This window comes from Lithobates pipiens, unplaced genomic scaffold (assembly GCF_037356315.1).
Source record: "Lithobates pipiens isolate NorthernLeopardFrog02 unplaced genomic scaffold, aLitPip1_a1.2 Scaffold_19, whole genome shotgun sequence".
Lineage (NCBI taxonomy): Eukaryota > Metazoa > Chordata > Amphibia > Anura > Ranidae > Lithobates > Lithobates pipiens.
Genome location: NW_027507764.1, coordinates 64,668,305 through 64,690,468, shown reverse-complemented (window position 1 = coordinate 64,690,468; position 22,164 = coordinate 64,668,305). Strand labels below are relative to the sequence as shown.

The 22,164-nt window shown below is 41.2% G+C and overlaps 1 protein-coding gene across 5 annotated transcripts in view; it reads left to right on the top strand.

Moving 5' to 3' along the window:
- CDK14 (cyclin dependent kinase 14) overlaps positions 1-22,164 on the top strand; it is a 656,595-nt gene that overhangs the window by 431,784 nt on the left and 202,647 nt on the right. For all 5 annotated transcript variants that reach the window (XM_077490836.1, XM_077490834.1, XM_077490833.1 and 2 more), the window contains one exon: positions 5,019-5,067. In XM_077490836.1, the coding sequence (XP_077346962.1) occupies positions 5,019-5,067 (49 nt within the window). The remainder of the gene's footprint in view (positions 1-5,018; positions 5,068-22,164) is intronic.

Below are 22,164 nucleotides of genomic sequence, written 5' to 3'. Positions count from 1 at the left end.
TTTACATTTCTCCAGTTGTTTCCTGATTTCTGGCCTAGGCCAAAATGACATCGTACATCCCAGGAGTCTTCATGAGTATTTTTTTCTTTCATCTGGAGGAGGGGCTTTCTCAGTTAAGCACAACCGCCTGCTGGTGTTCCATCAGATTAGGTGACCGTCAGATCTGGTAAGGGAAGTGATGTTCCATCACGGCTATCTTGGTACACCTCGCACTCGTCCGTCTACAGTCAGAAGGTGGCAAGCGGACATCTTTTTATACCCACCGAGGTCTTCCTTTTTCACAAGAGTTAGGGAGAGCTGACATCATTCAGTGTAGAGTGGGTTACAACGAATGGTGGGTGTAATGCAAGGTGAAATGGTGGGCGCCAGACACTTTTTTGAATGCAAAGAGATTTATTGTGTCTCTTAAACAGAACTGTGGGAGAGAGGGTTAGGGCCCGGACACCCTTAGGTAGATGCAATGTTGATTGGCAGACTCTGAGACTTCTATAAGTAGACAGCTATACAGGTGAAGGCCTCCAGCCAGACACCACTTCTGTATAGGTGGGACTGCTGTCGCCTATGGCAACAATCTTGTAGTTGTTACGGTAAAGGTGTTCAACGATCTGCAACACGAATAGTTCTCTTTACCTCTCACTCACTCACTCACTGTGGGTCGTCACTCAACAAGTTCCCAGTCTCTCACTAGACTTCAGATCCACTAGCCACTGGATCCCCTGAGCTTTTTCACTGTAGCACTCAGTATGTTTCCCAAGCGTCACCCCCACTTCACTGCTGGGTCCCTGGCTTGACACTCAGATGCTCCTTAAGCTTCACTCCTGCTGACAAGTTAGGTCCCTGGTTTGGCACTCCACAAGCATCACCTCTGCTGTCCCACTGTGTCTCTGACTTAGCACTTGCTGATGATTTCCCACTTCTTCACCGTCCCCGGCTGGTGAGAATTCGGCTCTGGTGCTGGTCTCAGCTTACTCACAATGATCTCCGGTAGTGAGGTGGCTGGTCCCTTTGTGGCGACAGCTTCCCCTCTACCTCTGACCATGACTGGTTCCCCGGCAGGTGCAACCCTTACTTCTGGTTGGACTACAAGACCGCAGTCCCAACCCTGCACTACTTCTGGATAGGCTCTCAGCTAGCCTAGCAGCCAGATGCCCCCTAGGATAGGCCTTAGATATCTAGCCTAGCACCCCAGGGCAATACGACACACGTCCACCCAGACAGCCGCCCAGGTGGCACAATACCCCAATCACCTGATTCCACCCAAAAAAATAGGGACCCAAGAAAATCACTGCCCATTGGCTGAGACACCCCATTCATTCATAATTTGTCCTTGCAATGCCCTTGGTTTATCTAATGTCATCAGATACCCAGCCACCTAGAAGAGAGAAATAAAGCAATTCCAGAATTGGGGCAAATCGATTGACCTCCTAACAACTGACCAAGGCAGCTATCACTTAGTAAATACATTTATTAGCAACCCTACCTAAACATCATGGTGCTACATCTGCCAACTGCATCTCATTTGGTAGATATCCCCTCTTCCTGTCCTGAAAATTCAACAGGAAGCAAGGAGAAATCTCCACTTAGTTGTCACCATATCAGACAGAGGGTTTTCTCTCTTCTCCTTATCTGATAACTATAAGGCTCCATTTCTTCATATTCCACTGACAATGGCCCGGCGACACATCGTGTGAATCTCCCAGACGGAGACACAAACCTCAATATAAAACCTGTCAAATGTTTTAACCTTTTAGTCCAAAATGATTGAAAATTTGTTTTGCCTTTAGATACACTTTATTAAACTGATTGTAATCTCTGAGGAGCAAAGCCCTCTTAATACTCTTGTCTTGAATTGTATTGTGACTGTACTGTCTTCCTTTATATTGTAAAGTGCCTGTATAATAATAAAATAATGGGTTGCAGTTTATAAAAATGAGTTTGCAATATACATTTTTTAACTAGGTGGCTCTCATCACCCACCTCCCATTGCCTGGTAGAGCCATTTTTGAGTACACATCTGGCTTAGGGCTGAAGAAAGTAAAAAAAAAAAAAAAAGGAAAAAAAAAACCCTTCCTCTTATTCAGTGTTACTTAAAATGCAAGCAGTTATTTTTCAATTCTCACAGCAGAGCTGCGGCATCTTCAGCATTCCGCTAATAAGCTCACTTGTGATTTGAGCTGAAATTCTCTTCTGTTTGAACCTGTCCTTGACACAAGGCTGTCAGATATCGCCTATTTATTAGCAGATAATGATGTTTGGATAAGATGTAATTTAGACCTATATGTAAGCTGATGTTGAAAATCTCCATATTGAGCCTATTATACCTGGCTTCCAGGATCTTAATATATGTAAAACCCATCAGTATCTCGATATAATGAGTTATATCATACTAAGTAAGGTTAAAAAAAAGACTGCAGTCCATAAATTTTAACCTTTTCTAATAACGTTGATTCAGAGGAAGGCAAAAACAAAACTCATGTACGGTAGTTGGAAATTTTACAGTGGAAACAAAAATCCTTCTTGACCTCATAGTGGCAGATCATCAAATTCTGCTTTTTATAGCAGGTGATGGCGTCTGTCTTAAAGGAGAATTCCAGGTATGGATATTTTATATATCAATGGTCCAGCTTGTACCAATGTACCAATGTAACAATGCTTATACCATACCTGGCCAATGCCCCTGGAAGCTGGAGATTACTGAAGTAGATACCACTACTCCAGTGATCTCCACTTGTTTTCGGGTCCTGTACTGAGTGGCTGCCCTGCTGCATTGTGAACACAGGAGGCCATCCGCTGGGCACGGGCACCATCCAGAGATTGCTTTGCATTTTCTAAATGAATGTAAAAAGGTCACTGCTCCACTCATAGGCAGGACCTGCAACATAGTCATGTTCTGACCTAATTTTCCTCTATGGTGGTTAAAGCAATACAGATTGGCCAAGGGCCACCCGAGTCTCAATTTGGATAGGAAGGAACAGCAACTCACTGATGTGGTCAAACCTGAGCTTTCTCCTCCTGTCACCTTACAATATAGTAAACCTGGATTTTTTTGCAGAGAAGTTAAAACTGTTTGTATTCCTGTTAGAGATTTTGTTTTCCCTTACTGGTGACCACCTGCATAAAAGTTTGTATCTGCCTATCTGAAGATTGGGTGAGTGGAGGGAGGGGGTGGTATATGGGGGGGGGGGGGTGGGGTGTCTGTCAGTGGGGGTCAGTAGTTGGGTGGTACAGGTCTTTGAGTGGAGGGGGGGTGATTGGGGACAGTATTTGGGGTGGGGTGAAGGGCAGTAGGTGGGTGGGGGGCTGTTCCCTTGGAGGAACTGGCTGCCTGGTCTAGGATGCTCAGCCTGTTTTTTTTTTTTGTCCTACCCCCAGCCCAACTACAGGTACACTTTATATCCCAGAGTTTTCTATTTGCAACTAAAACTGGCCATACAGGAAACAGCCAGAATTCAATCAGTGGTTGACTGTGTCAGTGCCACTCAGCCTAATGTCCTTTGATTGAAAGCCAGGTAGACAATTGTCAGCCGAATAGCTCCTGCATCCAATGACTTGCCACCATCGGCTGTCAGAATAAAGTAGCTGCAGTGGGAAATTCATCCATCCATCCATGCTGGGTATGGTCAACTTAACAACCGTAACCCCTATGGAAAACATAACTGATGGAAGAGGGAAGATGGTAGAAATGTTTAAGGTGCAATATCATTTTAACTGGCACCAGGAGGTACAAATTAACCAAACTTTTTAAATAGCATGTTCCTCTAAATACAGCAATTTTTACAAAGTCTGCTGCTTCAGTGTTTTTAGATCTTTTTGTCAGATGTTACTATGGTATACTGAAGTATAATTACAAGCATTTCATAAGTGTCATAGGCTTTTATTGACAATTACATTAAGTTTATGCAAAGAGTCTATTTGCAGTGTTGGCCCTTCATTTTCAAGACATCTGCACTTCGCCCTGGCATGCTGTCATTCAGCTTCTGAGCCACATCCTGACTGATGGCCGCCCATTCTTGCATAATCAATGCTTGGAGTTTGTCATCATTTGTGGGGTTTTTTGTTCACCTGCCTCTTGAGGATTGACCACAATTTCTCAAAGGGATAAAGGTCTGTGGAGTTTCCTGGCCATGGACACAGTTTCGATGTTTTGTTTTCCAAGCCACTTAGTTATCACTTTTGCCTTATGGCAAGGTGCTTCATCATGCTGAAAAAAGGCATTGTTCCTCACCAAACTGTTCTTGGATGGTTGGGAGAAGTTGCTCTCGGAGGATGTGTTTGTACCATTCTTCATGGCTGTGTTCTTAGGCAAAATTGTGAGTGAGCCCCGTCCCTTGTCTGAGAAGCAACCCCACACATGAATGGTCTCAGGATGCTTTACTGTTGGCACGACACCAAGACCAATGGTAGCGCTCACATTTTCTTCAGACAAAGTTTTTCCCAGAAGCTCCAAACTATCGGAAAGGGAATTAATGAGAGAAAATTACTTACCCCAGTCCTCAGCAGTCCAATCCCTGTACCTTTTGCAGAATAACAGTCTGTTCCTGATGTGTTTCCTGGAAAGAAGTGGCTTCTTTTCTGTCTTTGTTGACACCAGACCATCCTCCAAGTGTCTTCTCCTCACTGTACATGCAGATTCACTAACACCTGCCTGCTGCCATTCCTGAGCAAGGTCTGCACTGGTGGTGCCCCGATACCGCAGCTGAATCAACTGTAGGAGGCGGTCCTGGTGCTTGCTGGACTTTCTTGGGCACCCTGAAGCCTTCTTCACAAATGTAGTGGAAATGCTTTTTATGGCATTAAGTTAATTTTTCATAGCAAAGAGGGACTGGGCAATTAAATGCAAATCATCTGATCACTCTTCATAATATTCAGGAGTATATGCTAATTGCCATTATAAAAACAGAGGCAGCAGACTTTGTGAAAATTAATATTTGTGTCATTGTCAAAACCTTTGCCCACGGCTATAAATATCCTGCTATTATGAGCAATACATGTAATCATGTTCTCTTTGTATCTTACAGAAAGGTTTACACAATACGGCCCTAAGAATCTTCGGCAAGCTTGGAATAAGTAAGTGAAACTTCTACATTCTTCTTGTATAATAGAAAAGCATTGAGGTGACTTCCCAATCGTTTTTTAGATGTCTGTTTTGTCTGTTTTTCTGCATTGTTGTGGGCTGGGAAAATGCAACATTTTTTGGCGCATTAGGCGACCCTTTTCAAATGAATGGGCTGCCATAACATAATGCACATTAACACAAAAGGTTCTGTGCTGGGACCAATCCTATTTATTTTGTTCATAAACAACCTGGAGGATGGGGTAAACAGTTCAATCTCTGTATTTGTGAATAATACTAAGCTAAGCAGGGCAATGACGTCACTGCAGGATGTGGAAACCTTGCAATAAGATCTAAAGAAATTAATAGGGTGGGCAACTACATGGCAAATGAGGTTTACTATAGACAAATGTAAAGTAATGCATTTGGGTGGCAAAAATATGAATGCAATCTATACACTAGGGGGAGAACCTCTGGGGGAATCTAGGATGGAAAAGGACATGGAGGTCCTTGTAGATGATAGGCTCTGCAATGGCATGCAATGCCAAGCTGCTGCTAACAAAGCAAACAGAATATTGGCATGCATTAAACATGGGATCAACTCCAGAGATAAAACTATAATTCTCCCGCTCTACAAGACTCTGGTCTGGCCGCACCTGGAGTATGCTGTCCAGTTCTGGGCACCAGTCCTCAGGAAGGATGTACTGGAAATGGAGCGAGTACAAAGAAGGGCAACAAAGCTAATAAAGGGTCTGGAAGATATTGGTTATGAGGAAAGGTTGTGAGCACTGAACTTATTCTCTTTGGAGAAGACGTTTGAGAAGGGATATGACTTCAATTTATAAATGCCATGCTGGTGACCCCACAATAGGGATAAAACTTTTTCGTGGAAGGGAGTTTAACAAAACACGTGGCCACTCACTAAACTTAGAAGAAAAGAGATTTAACCTTAAACTACATAGGAGTTTCTTTACTGTAAGAGCGGAAAGGATGTGGAATTCCCTTCCACAGGCGGTGGTCTCAGCAGGGAGCATCGATAGTTTCAAGAAACTATTAGATAAGCACCTGAACAACCGGAACATACAGGGATATACAATGTAATACTGACATATCATCACACACATAGGTTGGACTTGATGGACTTGTGTCTTTTTTCAACCTCACCTACTATGTAACAAAGCATAACATGCAGCAATATTGCAACACAAGGAAAAATAAAAAATGTATGGCTATATTATTATGAGTATAGAATAAGGAACACCAATGGTTTTACAGAAGGGAAAATGCTATGAAGAAGGAAGGTAGGTAAAGCGAGAGGGTATGGTCCTTTTTTTGCGATCTTTCACAAAATTACATGTCTATTCATGCAGCAATTCAATACTTAAATTGAACCTTTCATGGCCTAAAAGTTTCAGACACCTTGTGGTACCTGTAAATACTTAGACTAGTGTTTATATCATTTTCTGTGTCCCTGGTAGGCCCTGTCACCTAGGCCAGGATGTGTCCATGAGATCTTAAACCTGAGCTCTGGTCAACATGTAAAAAAATGTTTGGTAGCTTCTCTAGTATATTTCTACGATTATAGCAGAGGATCATACTTACCTTATTCCCCTTGCAGCCAGTGCTCTACCTTGCTCTGGCAATATGGGGGAACACTTGCCCTCCCCATGTACAAGGCAAGGAATCTGGTCCTTCATTATGGACCAGAAAGAGGGACAGTTATGTTGGTTTTGTGAAGCTTGCAGGATCGCAGAATAAGGTTGGTATTTCTTTTTTTAGGTAATGGCTAGTTTACACTTGCTTTAAAACATGGCTTCGGACGCCAGTCAAAGCTCCCGTCACTAAATAAAATGGTTAGTTTGCAGTCCTGTTTACACCTTGTTTTTGCTTGCTGCTTTGATGAGGCTTTGTTGAGGCTACAGTGGGGCTTTGATAGGGCTTTGGTGGAGCTTCAAGCAAGCTTTGCCATAGACTTCTGTGGAGGCTTTGAAAATGCTTTGAAGCACCACTAAAACTACACTGGGTATAATTTTTGAAGCAAAGCAAAAGCAAGCTGTAAACAGGACTGTAAGCTAACCAGTTTATTTAGTGACAGGAGCTTTGACTAGCGTTCAGAGAGCTTTAACAAAGCCTGGCCGAATCCTTGTTTTTGAAGCAAGTGTAAACTAGCCGTTAATGTGTATTGAAGCCGAAGCAAGTGTAAAAGAGCCCCAAGAGGCCCCTAAACTTAAAGCGGAACTAAACTCTATTGTTTTTAGCCAAGGCAGCTGTCATCTTGGCACTTGTTTGAACTTCAACTACCATGGTGCTGCACATGTGATCTGTTATGACACCAGCCATTTGATGGTTTGACAGTTTGGCTGAGAGCGCAAACACTGTGACAGTTACTGAACATTCCAGGCACGTGCCGAGAAGGTAACTGTTTTCTCAAACGTAACCATTTAAAATGGAACTAAACCCAACAATTTAACGGTTTCAAAAAGTTACTTTCCCAGCATGCCAGGAATGCTGTCTATTTGCTTGTGCTGTCAACCAAGCTGGAGCCATAACTGATGAGATGTGCAGCACCATGGCAGTGGCAGATCAGACAGCGGCTAAGATGGCAGCCATACTGGCTGTAAAGTAGAGGAGGTTTTAGTTCCACTTTACAAATCCAATTGCAGTGTTACTAGAAAAGATGTAGCAGTCAAATGACATTTTTGACAAGCTGGTCAGAGTTCAGTAGACCTGAAGCCCCAAACCTTTTAGGACTAAGCTCCCCCCTTTTGTCTTTCAAATTCTAGCACCCCAAGAACGAGTAAAGGTTCTGGTACTTGACAGTTGAGTAATGGGGAAATGGCTAAGTACTAAGATTAGGAGGGTTTAGAGTTGGCTTGTGTAGGAGTTTAGGCACTGTCAACTTTAGTCCTCATATTCAGCTGCTTCATGTTGGCATAAGGATGGTTTTAAGGCTAACATATATTTGATGCATGCACTTTGTCAGTATTGTTAGATTAGACACCTCTAAGGGCTAATGGGCTCATTTTAAATGAATGTATTTTCACATTGAATGTTGGCACTTGGGGAAATAAGAAGTTTGCTCTGGATGCGGCCATATTATAGACTTATCTGTAATGTCCAGGCACATAGCTCCCAGGTTTATAAAGCCATCTGCTGTGAAAAAGGACATGTCTATACATTAAAGAAGACCTTGCAATTCAGGCAGGATCCACTTATTAAGTTAGGCTCCTTTTTCCTTTCTTTAAACCTTGCAAAAAAGATCCTGTTGTGGTGAATAAAAAATAGCTAGATAATATAATCAGCTTTCTGTGACTTCCATAGTCCAGGGGGCTAATCAATTCTTTAAGATATGGCCAGAAAATGTTTCACTGCTGAATACTTGGAAACATCAATTTGAGTTTACATCTATATCCAATTACTGAGCTATTTTTGGCCTTTTTGAAAAGTGAGATACGAGGCAGTGCCTTCTGTATTTAAGCAAATCTCACCAAATCAAGCTAAACATATCAGATATGTACGCAAAGGTTACGTTTTGGTGAATATTGTATCTTAAAATCATCATCCTATCCAGTGATGAAAGCAGATTAAATCGTATTCAAATCTTGACTTTTTTCTGTAAAACAAAAAAACTTGTTCACACCCCTTTCCATTCCTCAATACATTTCTATAGATTTTTTGAATGTGTTGGGTGTCTTCAATGACCAGTAGGGAAACTCCACCTATCTCTTCTTTAGGCTGACCTGATTTTTGTGGCATGTTACAGAATGGGGATATGCAGTATTAAAGTTGGCCGAGCTAAAGTCTCCATAATGGGAAAATAAACTTTCTGTCTTCAGGATTCTCCTCCTTTGTGAGGTTCACTGATAAATATTCCCACGCTGGAGATACAGATGTGCCATTTATTGCAAATGCTTCACTGTAGTATGTGGTATGAGAAGCCTCTGGAAGCACATGGGAAATGCAGACGTTTCTGTATCCCCTCTGGAGAGATTTTCCCTCACTTCCTGTCCCTTTGACCCTATATAAAAATGGGGTGTATGATTGTTACCAGGGGCAGGAAGGGCAGGTACAATAATAAAAATATTATAAAAGTTCTAGACCTTCCTCCTTCTCCTAAAAAAAAAAAAAAAAAAAAAAAATGTTTGGAGATTTTTCCTAATTTCCTGCCCTAAGAGATAGCAGAATGCTAAGGAAAGGAGGTTGAAAAGTGCAGCTTGGATGGCAAAGTTGTGCTTGATGACACTGTTAACCCTGACCATTTTGGCTGCAAAAAGACATTTATGTGAAACCCGTGCTATACCGATGGGCTCTACTAAATAGAAGCACAGTGGGGGTGATTTTTCGAAAGGCAAATACACTTTGCACTACAAGTGCACTTGGAAGTGCAGTCGCTGTAGATCCGAGGGGGACATGCAAGCAAAATAAAAAACAGCATTTTAGCTTGCACATGATTGGATGATAAAATCAGCAGAGCTTCCCCTCATTTCAGATCTACCCATCACCGACTGCACTTCTGAGTGCACTTGCAGTGCAAAGTGGATTTGCCTTTGGTAAATAACCCCCACTGAGTATTCATACGGCTTGTTCTGCTCTCTCCTCTTGTCAGTATGTTTCCTGTGAATACATGTACATAGCTCCTAACTGTCCCTGATTTCGAGCAATGTCCCTCTGTCCCTCATTCCTCCTCATTTGTCCCTCATTTTGGTCTGATCTGTATCGTTGTATATAAAATGCACTTTTTATCTTTCAAAAAGTTTCCCAGAGCTAAATCTTTCATCTGATTTTTAAATTGCTGCATTTGTACATTTTAACATTTTAAAAGCCAATATAAAGGGATAGTAGTGGGGGAAAAAAGCACTTGTGGATTTAATTAACTTTTTTTTTGTTAATTCTCCTTTAAGGGAGTGTGGCAGGGGGTGTGTCCTCTGCCTACATACATTTGCTAGTAGGTGTCCCTCATTTCCATCTCAAAATGTTGGGAGGTATGCATGTGCATGCAGCAAATCTTGATTGGCCCTTCCTTACCTGGTTTGAATGTTTATGTGCGTGCAAGGAATTAAAAGTGGCTGATAACCAAGACAAATTCTGGCACTTAGTTGGATAAAAACATCACTACAGTCACTGGGGTTTCATAAAAGGTTAGTTTATTTATTTTTATCAAATGATTTTTTTTATTTTTATTATTAAACATGCAAACAAATATGTCAAAATAATCCATAAAGTATCAAAAAAATCGGAAAACACACAAACAAACCTTGCACCTCTCGGACTAAAATGGCTTAACATATAATAAACAAACCATAATAGGAGCATGGATACATTTTACACATCAAATTGATCACCCCTAAAATCAATTATCAGACTATAGCAACTTCCTCTGTGCAGCATCAAATTACAGTATCTTTCTTTTACATACTAATTTCTTCTCTTCTACTCCTCACCCCTCTACCTCTGGTCTTTGCGCCCATCTAGCTCCTCTACCTTCACTCCTCTCCACTAAGTAAACCATCATATAGTTGATTCCTAGGTTCTATCCATCATGACCATATTACCAAACCTTTGGGGTGTACCTCTATACTTATATGTTCATTATTCTCTTTTTATTATATAGTTAAAGCGGAAGTCCCGTGGCCTTTCTTCTTTTGTCATTCAATTCTTTTCCTCATTGCAGATGAATACTCACTGTTTTGGTGTTCTAAAAGCTCCGCTGTCCATTTTCGTAAGCAAGGTTAACTTTTAAAATGTGATGAAGGCATTTTCCATTTTGCTTGTGGGCATATGACGCCTACAGGCACTCATTTCCTGGATGCGGTGACTGCTTATTTTCCAGCATTCACTGCTCGTTCTCGTGCATGCTCAGTGTTTACTGTGAGCAGCGCCATAAACGTCCTGGTTGCCGTGACAACGGGCGGCGTCACCCAAGATTTTGCTGGGCGGCGTTCCGCACTGACTCTTGGGAAGCATGTCACTTAGCTCCCAGGAGACAGCCCGGCGCCGGGCAAAACAAGATACACCCCTACGCCCGTGGGAGTGATAGACAGGAAGTAACCCTCAAAACAGAAATAATAAGGTATTTAAATCGCAAAAATAATTTTGGAGTGACATTGGAGTATCTATGCAATGTACTGAAGGCGATAAGATCTAGTTGTAAATTTGGGTGGAACTCCGCTTTAAGTTTCTCAACCCGTTGTTTATGGGTTGGAGGGTCAACAGATGACCATTTTTGTAAAATAACTTTGTGCTTAAATATAAGGATCTTATCCACGTAGTATGCATCTCTACTGGTAACGCTCCATCGGGTATTATTCCCAGTAGTGCAAGTTTGGGTGTCCCTGTTATCTAAGTGAAGCATAATAAATTTAGGGTTATAAATATTCTTTCCCAGTAACGATGAAGCTTTGGACATCGCCAGAGCATGTACAGAAGAGAACCATTAAATAGAGAGCATCTTGGGCATTCCCCAGGCATAGAATTTTTGAGGGGTATAATGAGCCCTATGTATGATAAAAAGCTGAGATGCCTTTGGGAGGGCGAGAGAGATGTCCTGGGAAGTGTTTCCAGGGCACATGCCCAATCCTCTTTCTCCTTGCCACTGGGCAAAACTATTTCTGTGTTTTTCAGTATTCTCTATTTGTAAATTGGAATAAAGGTCTCCTAATAATCCTCGTTTCATGCAGGTAACCGAAATTGCCTTTGATAGTATTTTAGAGTGTTTATACTGGAAATGGATTTTTGAGCTTTGGATTTGTAATGTGTGCCGTATTTGAAGGTATTGGTAGAAGTTATTGTTCGTTAACTGATAGCGGTCTTTTAATATATTAAAAGGAAGTAAAACATCCCCTTCATATAACTGGTACAGAAATTTTATGCCCACCCTTTTCCAATCTGAAAATTCCGAAAGTCTATTCAAGGAGTAGGTTAAGTGTTAGGATCAGGTCATGTGATAAAGTCAACCTGGACTTCTCAATGCAGGGCAAATAGAACCAATTCATTTTAATTGCGGTCCAACCACCATCATATACTTATCTTCCTTTCTGTCTTCTGCCATTCCATTTACCTATTGCAAGGAAGACCCATATAGGCACAACTTGGATCTTTCACCAGATTGAAGACTCGTTCCATGCCTTCATGTGAAAGCATTGGATGTCAGGGCAACCAACAACTCTTGAGCCACCAGCCCAAAAAGTGGGGATCTTGGGGTGCTCACTGGAGTAGCGAAGTTTTACATTTCAGGTTTACTTTAAATATTTATAGAGAATTTTGGAGGCTATGTTTAAGCCAGCCTTCCTTAACTTTTCGTAACGTAGAGGAACTCTTGAAATACATAGTACCACAGCCCACTGTACATTAGTGTGGTGGTCAGAGGGAAGAATGTGTCTTACATTCCTGGTCAGTGGGAAGAATACCCCAATATTTGTGGTCAGAGGGAAGAATACGCTGCATTGGTGGTCAGTGAGAAGAATGCTTCCCAAATTAGTGGTCATTTACATAGTCAGGTTGAAAAAAGTCCATCTTTAAAAAAAAATAAGTAGAAAACCTCCATATACACATTCCTATTCCCACAGTTTATCCAGGGGGATTATTAGTCAGTAGGAAAAATGCTCCTTACATTAGTTGTCAGGGGGGGAAATGCACCTTTTACTGTGGTGGTCAGTGAAAAGAACATTCCTTTACATTGGTGGTCAGTGGGAAGAATGTCCCCTAGATTGGTTGTCAGTGGAAAGGATGCTTCTTACATTGATGGTCAGTAAGAAGGTTGTTAAAGGGAGAAATGCTCCTTACATTGGTGGTCAGTGTGAAGAATGCTCCTTACGTTGGGGGGAAGAATGCTCCTTACATCAGTGGTCAGTGGGAAGAATGCTCTTTACATTGGTGGCCAGTGGGAGAAATAACCCTTACATTGCTGGTCAGTGGGAAGAATGCTTCTTACATTGGGGGTCAATGGGAAGAATGCTCCTTACATTGGTATTCAGTACGAAGTATGTTCCTTACATTAGTTGTCAGTGGGAGAAATTCTCTTTATGTTGGTGGTCAGTGGGGCAAATGCTCCTTACCTTGGTGGTCAGTGGGAAGAATGTTCAGTTCATTGGTGGCCAGTGGGAAAAATGCTCCTTACACTGGGGGCAAGTGAGAAGTTGGACCCTTACATTTGTGGTGAGTGGGGAGAATGTGCCTTATACTGGTGGTGAGTGGGGAGAATATCTCCCTATAGATAGCTGGAAAGATCACTGATGTTAGTGCCACTTACCTAAGAGGGAGAAATTGCTCACTGTTCAAAGAACCCCTAGTAAACTCTTGAAGAACCCTAGGGTTTCACAGAACCCTGGTTGAGAAAGGCTGAGTTGTGTTCAGTTTAAATTCCAGGGATAGGTTGGGAGTCCGGTGTGGATACGATTTGTTTTTTCACGTCTTGACTCCCGGTGCCAGACCTGTTCTGTGATGCCAGCTATTGGAATCTCTGCAGTTTCCCTTAATATGTTCTGTACACTAGCAAAACAAGAGTTAACGTACACCACAGAGATATTATTATAGCCGGATGTGGTGATTATCTGGCAGATGTCACATTTTTGACAGTTTTATCTCGCCCCGGGATGCCTTTCTTTGCTATTTATGAAGATGTCTCTTTGGGCATCTCTCACTTAGCACTTGTTGACTTGTGACTAATTATGTCATCGCAGTGCTGTTTGGAACGCCGTCTCCCCTTCCAGTTCCATGCTCTGATTAGTCACTCCCAGTAGCGGCATATAAGAAATAATGGTCTGTAATTGCCACTGTTCAGCATGCGCACGCAGGCACGCACAGCATTGTCAGGCTGAAGTAACTGTCTTTATATTCCCGCAAACAGCACGAACATATTCCACATAATAATGACTTTGAGCTTAGGCAACGGGATTCAATTCCACTGCTCTTCAAACAAGATGGAAAGAACAGATGTAAAATATCCAGAATTGTTCAATTCTTTGCCTACTGTTTTCTCCTTAGCAGAGTTTTTGCTCATTATGGGTTATTGACAAGGGCATTGCGGTTCTAGCGGTTTCCTCCAGTGTAGATGGATAGCAGTATAGTTCAAAGCCTTTGTCTGTCACTCAGAACAGGTTTAAAGGGGAACTCCACTCCACAGCCTAGAAGATAACCTAACACAACAAAATCATAGATGCTTCCTGTAAATTCATACAGTTTATGGATACATTGTTACATTAGGCATGTGCCATTGCGAATGGGAAATATCATTATTTAAATATATGTACTGTTTGTGTATATTAGGTATGTATGTATGTGTGTGTGTATGTATGCATGTATGTATATATATATATATATATATATATATATATATATATATATATATATGTATATATATGTATATATATGTGTGTGTATATATAAATATACATATATATATGTGTATATGTGTGTGTGTGTATATATATATATATATATATATATATATATATATATATATACTGTATACAGTTTATATACAGCAGGTAAAAGAAGTATTGAATAAATCACTATTTTTCTAGGTTTTTTTTTTTTTTTTAATGGCTGCTATTGACATGACATTTTCTCCACATGTCAGTGACAACCCATGCAATCCATATGTACAAAGAAACCAAAACAAATAAGTTCAAAAATTAAGTTACACAGGGAGAAAGTATTGAACGCTTGAAGAAAGAGAGGTGCAAAAAGGCACTGGAAAGCCAAGACACCAGCTGAAATCTATCAGTATTTAGAAAGCAATCCTGCCCCTTGTCAGTGCAAATTAATATCAGCTAGTTCGGTCTCATCTGATGGCCTATAAAAAGGTGTCTCAGTACCAAGGTGTCACACAAACATCTCATGATGGGTAAAAGCTCTCTCAAGACCTTTGCAACCCCATTGTTACAGAAGGATTTCTAAACTTCTGAATGTTCCAGTGAGCACTGTTGGGACAATAATCCAGAAGTAGCAAGAATATAATTTCACCATAAACCAGCCATGACCAGGTGCCCCTCACAAGATTTCTGACAGAGGAGTGAAAAGAATTATCAGAAAAGTTGTCCAAGAGTCAGGGACCACTTGAGAGAAAAATGGTGATGTGTTCAATACTTATTTTACCCGCTGTGTATATATTATGTATGTGTGTGTATATGTATATGTGTCTATGTATATATGTATATATATATATATATAAGTGTGTGTGTGTGTGTATATATAATTTTTTTAAAGCGCCCGCCGTCCCCGCGAGCTCGCGAAGCAAAGAAAACGCATACGGAAGTCGCGCCCGCGTATGTAAACGGTGTTCAAATCACACATGTGAGGTATCGCCGCGATCATCAGAGCGAGAGCAATAATTCTAGCACTAGACCTCCTCTGTAACGCTAACCTGGTAACCGTAAACATTTTTTAAAGAGTCGCCTATTGAGATTTTTAGGTACCGTACTTTGTCGTCAATCCTTTGTCGTCAAAGTGCGTGCGATTATAAAGTGTGACATGTTTGGTATCTATTTACTCGGCGTAACATTATCGTTCACATTATGCAAAAAAATTGGGCTAATTTTACTGTTTTTTTTTTTTTTTTTTTAATTCATGAAAGTGTCCCTTTTCCCAAAAAGTTGCGTTTAAAACACCGCTGTGCAAATATTGCAACAATCTCCGTTTTATTCTCTAGAGTCTCTGCTAAAAAAATATATATAATGTTTGGGGGTTCCAAGTAATTTTCTAGCAAAAAATATGGATTTTAACTTGTAAACACCAAATGCCGAAAATAGGCTTAGTCATGAAAGGGTTAAGTCTGTGAACTTACTTTGTGAAGATCCCCATACATTCCTTTTATTCTATGATACGTAATCACTATGCAATGTGAGCAGGCACTGCTGTGTCACACATTTCACAGAGCCTGCCTTCTGAATTAGAGGTGCTGAGAGGAGGGGTTTCAGGAGGCAGTGTCAGTACAGGAATCACTGCTTGCAGGCAGCAGGGTACCATGGGATAAGTCCGATGTGAGCTTTTGGTCGGAAAATGCTACCGTGTGTATGCTCCATCGGACTTTTGCTGGCGGAATTCCCGCCAACAAAAGATTGAGAGCATGTTTTAAATTTTTCGGTCGGAAATTCTGATCCTCTGTACCAATTCCAATGTAAAAAATTCCTACACATGCTTGGAAACAATTTGACGCATGATCCTAAGCATTGAACTTAATTTTCTCGGCTCATCGTAGTGTTGTACATCACCGCGTTCTTGAACCGAGAACTTTTGCGTGACCGTGGGTATGCAAGCCAAGCTTGAGCGGAATTCCTCTCGTGTGTACACGGCATTAGTCCTCCTGCAAAGCCTCTCAAATACCTAGTGATCCAGCTAGCTGCCATAACCCTGGTATCCTCTTCTTCGGCCAGCGGTCTGCTTTCCGATAAGAGTGGTCTCTGCGGCGGATTCGCCGTGAGATCACTTTTATTGGCCGCGGGAGAGGGCCCACCCTCCGCCGCTTACCAGAGCCATCGGCAGCGACAGAGATCTTCACCCTTGCTGGGTATGGAGATGAGTGAGGGGAAGATGGCCCCCACCCATCTCCATAAAATTGCAGAGCGGAAGTGATGCCAAAATGTCACTTCTGCCCATAGCTCTTAAAGGGCCATCTTTTTATAATTTTTTTTTTTTTTTACATGTCAATTTATATATATATTTTTTATTACATTTTAGTGTAAATATGAGATATGAGGTCTTTTTGACCCCAGATCTCATATTTAAAAGGTCCTGTCATGCTTTTTTTTTCTATTAGGGATGTTTACATTCCTTGTAATAGGAATAAAAGTGACACTTTTTTTTTTTAGAAACAGTGTAAAAATAAAAGGTAAAATAAATAAGAAAAAAAATTTTTTTTAAACGTGCCCTGTCCCGCTGAGCAGAAGCAAACACATACGTGAGCAGCGCCCGCATATGAAAACGGCGTTTAAACCACATATGTGAGATTTCACCACGGTCGTTAGAGCGAGAGCAATAATACTAGCCCTAGACCTCCTCTGTAACTCAAAACATGCAACATGTAGAATTTTTTTAAACATCGCCTATGGAGATTTTTAGAGGTAAAAGTTTGTCGCCATTCGACGAACGGGCACAATTTTGAAGCGCGACATGTTGGGTATCCATTTACTCTGCGTAACGTTATCTTTCACAATATAAAAAAAAAATGGGCTAGCTTTACTCTTGTCTTATTTTTTAATATAAAAAAGTGTATTTTTTCCAAAAAAAGTGCGCTTGTAAGACCGCTACGCAAATACGGTGTGACAGAAAGTATTGCAACGACCGCCATTTTATTCTCTAGGGTGTTAGAATTTTTTTTTAATAATGTTTGGGGCTCTAAGCAATTTTCTAGCAAATAACAAATCTCAAAAAGAGGCCTTAAAGAGGAAGTAAACCCTGATGAGTTTACTTCCTCTTTGATTCCCTGCAAAGGTAAAGCATAATGGACTACTATGCATCGCATAGTAGCCCATTATGTGTCACTTACCTGACACAGGAGCCAGCGAAGTCACCGCTGTCCCCTGTAGTCCGGAGCATCCATCTTCTTGGTGGGTCTCGCTGTTCTGCCGCTGTCATTCGTTGGAGCCGCACTGACGTTACTCCCGCGCATGCACACGGGAGCCGCCACTCATATTGCCGTTAACTGCGGCGTGCTCAGTGCGCCTGCGCGCCGCTGTCTACGGCGCATGCGCCGTAGACAGCGGTGCCTGTCTTTCGGCAAATATCTCCTAAACTGTGTAGGTTTAGGAGATATTTCTTGGACCTACAGGTAAGCCTTAATCTAGGCTTACCTGTAGGTCAAAATGGTTTGTAAGGGTTTACAACCACTTTAAGTGGTTAAGGATTACAATCTCTAATAAGATCATCCACCATCATTTTCCGCCGGCAGTGATAACAGTTCTTCGCTCTGCAGTCTGCAGCATCTTTCAGCGAAAAGTTTGTATTTCAGCTGTAACCTTCTGTTTTGCAGAGGCGCAGCGCAGGGACGAGCCCGGCACCTTGATGAGTTCACACTGATGAAATATTAGTGAATTCTGGGAGTTGTTCTGTGTTCAACCTGGTATACACTCGGCGTATCCGTCATGAATATTGCATAATAAAGCTTCATAATGTATCACTTCATTAGTGGGAGCCGCGTGAACTGCGAGTTTTCTTCACATTAATTAAGACGCTTTTTGCTCTTACACAGGGAAATACTTTAATCAGTTGGGAGTCTTGGGACTGTGTACTCTCTGCTTGCTTTTTGCTCTATCAATTTATAGACAAACATCTTAAAGTTATACGAAGCAGCGTGGGAGGAACCCTGACATTAAAGGAAACCTGTGCTGAATATGTAGGTTACCATTGCTGACCGCGCCATCTGAAAAGGCGCTCCCTGGCTGTCCGATGGCTTCAGTACTTTGCGTCCCTCATATGGTACAAGTATATACGTTAGGTGTTCCAATTTTCCTGATATGAGTGCTTGTTCCAGATCAGTGTGTCAAAGTAATCCTACTAGACAGCCAGGTAAATAGCATTTTAATAAAAGGACAGCAATGGGCATTGATGTATGCCTCTCTGTACAGGTTTGTTGGCCAACAAACCGTGGAATTTTTCCCAAAGGGTGTTGGCCTAAACTTGTCTTGCATACAAACGGCAAGGAATTGTAACAATTACAAACGTAGTGACGTACTACGTAGTTTTTCAGCTCTTTACCGCCACCCTTTGGGCTCCTTCTACTAATTTCGTGTTAGTAGAAGTTTGGTGAGTGTTGATTCACACTTTTCATTTTGCGCTTTTCAGTTCGTTTCTGAATGACCGTTCGTCAACCAGACGTGTTGCGGAATCAGAGGAGATAACGTTTTATTATTGGCCTTGGAGTTATTGCTTTGACATTTTTTTGGTTGAATAATAATGATTTGATTTGTTATATTTTCTATATTTTTGGATGCATAGAATACGCTTTTTGGTTAAAGTGGGGGTTCACACAAAAATTGAACCTCTGATTTTTAGACCCCCCCCCCCATGTCACATTTGGCACCTTTCAGGGGGGAAGGGGGTGCAGATACCTGTCCAAGATATTGTCCAGGTATTTGCAGCCACTTCCGGGCATAGACTCCCGTTGGAGTCTACGCCTCTTCCTGTCCTGCCGCGCTGTCTGCCTCGACACACGGGTCCCAGAGACAGCAGGGACCATTCAGATTGCGCAGTGCGACTCGCGCATTTGCAGTAGGGAACTGGGAAGTGAAGCCGCAAGGCTTAATTTCCTGATTCCCTTACTGAAGATGGCGGCAGCATTCGAGGACCGAGGGAAGGTTCGGCCTCGGGTGCCGTCATCGCAGGCGCCCTGGACAGGTAAGTGTCCATATTTTAAAAGTCAGCAGCTGCAGTATTTGTAGCTGCTGACTTTAAAAGCTTCCACTTTAAAGTGGTGTTGCCACCAAAAAAAATTGCTTAAAATTCATAAAAAATAAAAAATAATTGAGAAAAAAAAAAGATTTACTCACCTCTAAATGCCTGTTAATAGGGGGTCCCTCGTAGTCTGCCTCCTTCAATGCCCGGACTGGTGACATCACTTCTCCTCGTGCCGCACAGTCATCTGGGACCTGTCACGTGTCCCAGATGACTGTGCGGCGTATTACGGCATTCTGAGAATGCCGCGCTCAGTGCGCCTGCGCGCCGCTGTCTACCATCTACCATATAGGTTTAGGAGATATTGCTTGGACCTACAGGTAAGCCTTAATCTAGGCTTACCTGTAGGTCAAAGTGGTTTGTAAGGGTTTACAACCACTTTAAGTTCTGTTGGCAGATAGCATGTCTAATTGTATTTGTTTTCTTTTTTTTAATGGACAATAAAAAAATTGTGGAGATGCGTTTTATTTTAAATGACAGTTTGGGAGTAGGCAGTTACATAAAAAATAAATAAAAGAAAAATAAAACCGCACTGAAACCCCCCAAAAAAAGGAAAAAAAAATTTTTCTTTATCAAGCAAGAGGAAAAATGCCAAGCAAGAAAAAAAATTTTTCTCTCAGATAAATATCCAAGAAATTAATCTTAGAAATAAATACAAATAGTCCAAAAAAAATTACAAATGAATGTTTCACAGAATATAAGGCTGCTGCTCCACAGTGGGATACACACACATAAACATAGATAGAAAATAAACAAAAGAGCTGTGCCAAATAATATAAATAAATAAAATAAAAAACAATTATAAAGAAAAGTCCATGGAAACGTTATGTTATCCAAAAAAAGGAAGACGATCGCACCACAGTGATTCCACACTTCCTTATCACTATAGTGCCCCACCACCGACAAAAAAGTGCGCTTACCAGACGGTAAAAGCACAAGGAGCGTTTAGAGTACCAAGCCACTGACAGCTCCTCGCCTCCACCGGACACTTTATCCTTTATCCCTCAGGAACGAACGATCCATACACTGTAGCCGCTCCACATTCTCATAAGTAACCTAGTTACACGTTCGTAATATAAAAAGAAAAGAAGCCTCCCATAGTGTAAAAAACTTCAATGCTTTTTTAATTAGTAGAAATACACTTACATAAAAACGAACGTTTTCCGTTGTAAAAACAAGCCGGCCGGCAAAAAACGCGAGCCTGTCCTCCTCTCGTAACACGTGGTGACGTCACAGCGCGCCCGCCAATACGCGTTTTGTCATTTGTGACGTTTTCAATGGGGAACGGGCCCGCCGCAACGCACCACCATTAAATAGAGCCAAACCTCGTTCTGAGGTCTGGCAAATAAAACCATCTTAGTTGTGGGCAAAACAACTAAATCTCCCAACAGAATATAAGGGCAAAAAAAATTTATAAATGAAAGGAACATTGTAACACTGTCACTCCCCAAACTGTTCCACAAATATTAGCACCTAAAAATTATAATTAAAAACAAAAAAATATGTTTATATATGTATTAAATACCCGAATTGTATAGGTAATGTATCCCATACGGAACAATGAGGATACAATACCAAAATTTCCCTCATATCCCTAGGTGTCAAAAATGATGAAATACAAAAGAGATGAAATACAAAATAAAATTTCTTAAAGCTATACTGTACCCAAATAAACTTTTAATACCCAAAAAATACAATATACAAAAATATATGTATATAACATTTCTGTATTCTCCATGTGTATATATAAATGATATACAGAACACAAAAAAAATTAATTCATATATAAAGACACCCTAAAAAAGGGACTTAAATATGTAGACCAAAATCGCTTAAATGTGCTATACTAACCTTATACACACATGTCATAATTAACCCTCTTATAGATAAATGAAAATAGTGATGGCCAATAGCCAAAATAGTGCCACCCAATAATTACTTTTTTACTTTTATAGCAACAAAAACAAAAAAGACCCCAAAAAAAACTATATAAAAGAATACCCCCAAAGATTTAAAAATTGGGCCTCTACTGAAAGAAAAAAAGCCAACCTCCATGTCTTTATAAAGACATGGATGAGCAAGTTTGGGTTGGAGGAACTTGACTGACATGCACAGAGTCCTGACCTCAACCCGATAGAACACCTTTAGGATGAATTAAAGCGGAGACTGCGAGCCGGGCCTTCTGATCCAACATCAGTGCTTGACCTCACAAATGTGCTTCTGGAAGAATGGTCAAAACAATCCACGCGATAGCTGGGGCAGGGCCAAGCCTCGCTCCGTGTGTGACTGGACACTGTCCATTCACAGGAGCGTGGCTTGGGAGGGAGCCTGCTTGAGTGCCCCCATAGCAAGCGGCTTGCTATTGGGTGCACTCGGCAGGGGGGAATAGCCAGGACCGCTGGCGTGGGACCCAAAAATAAGAGGATATGGCCTGCTGTGTGCAAAAGTATGGCACAGAACAGGTAAGTATAACATATATGTTTTAAACAAAAAAATTAATCTTTAGAACTGCTTTAAATCCGCTAAATACTGTACATCCCATGTTCATCAAAGTTAAAGGTGTCCATTGTCTAAGGCTGGCCATACACTATACAATTTTCTTATTCAATTTCCTTTAGATTAACCTTCAACTATGTAGTGCAAGGACTTGCCTGATTGCATACAAATTGAAAGGGCTTGGGTTTGACCTCATATTATATGGTTTTGGTAAATCTCAAGGAAAT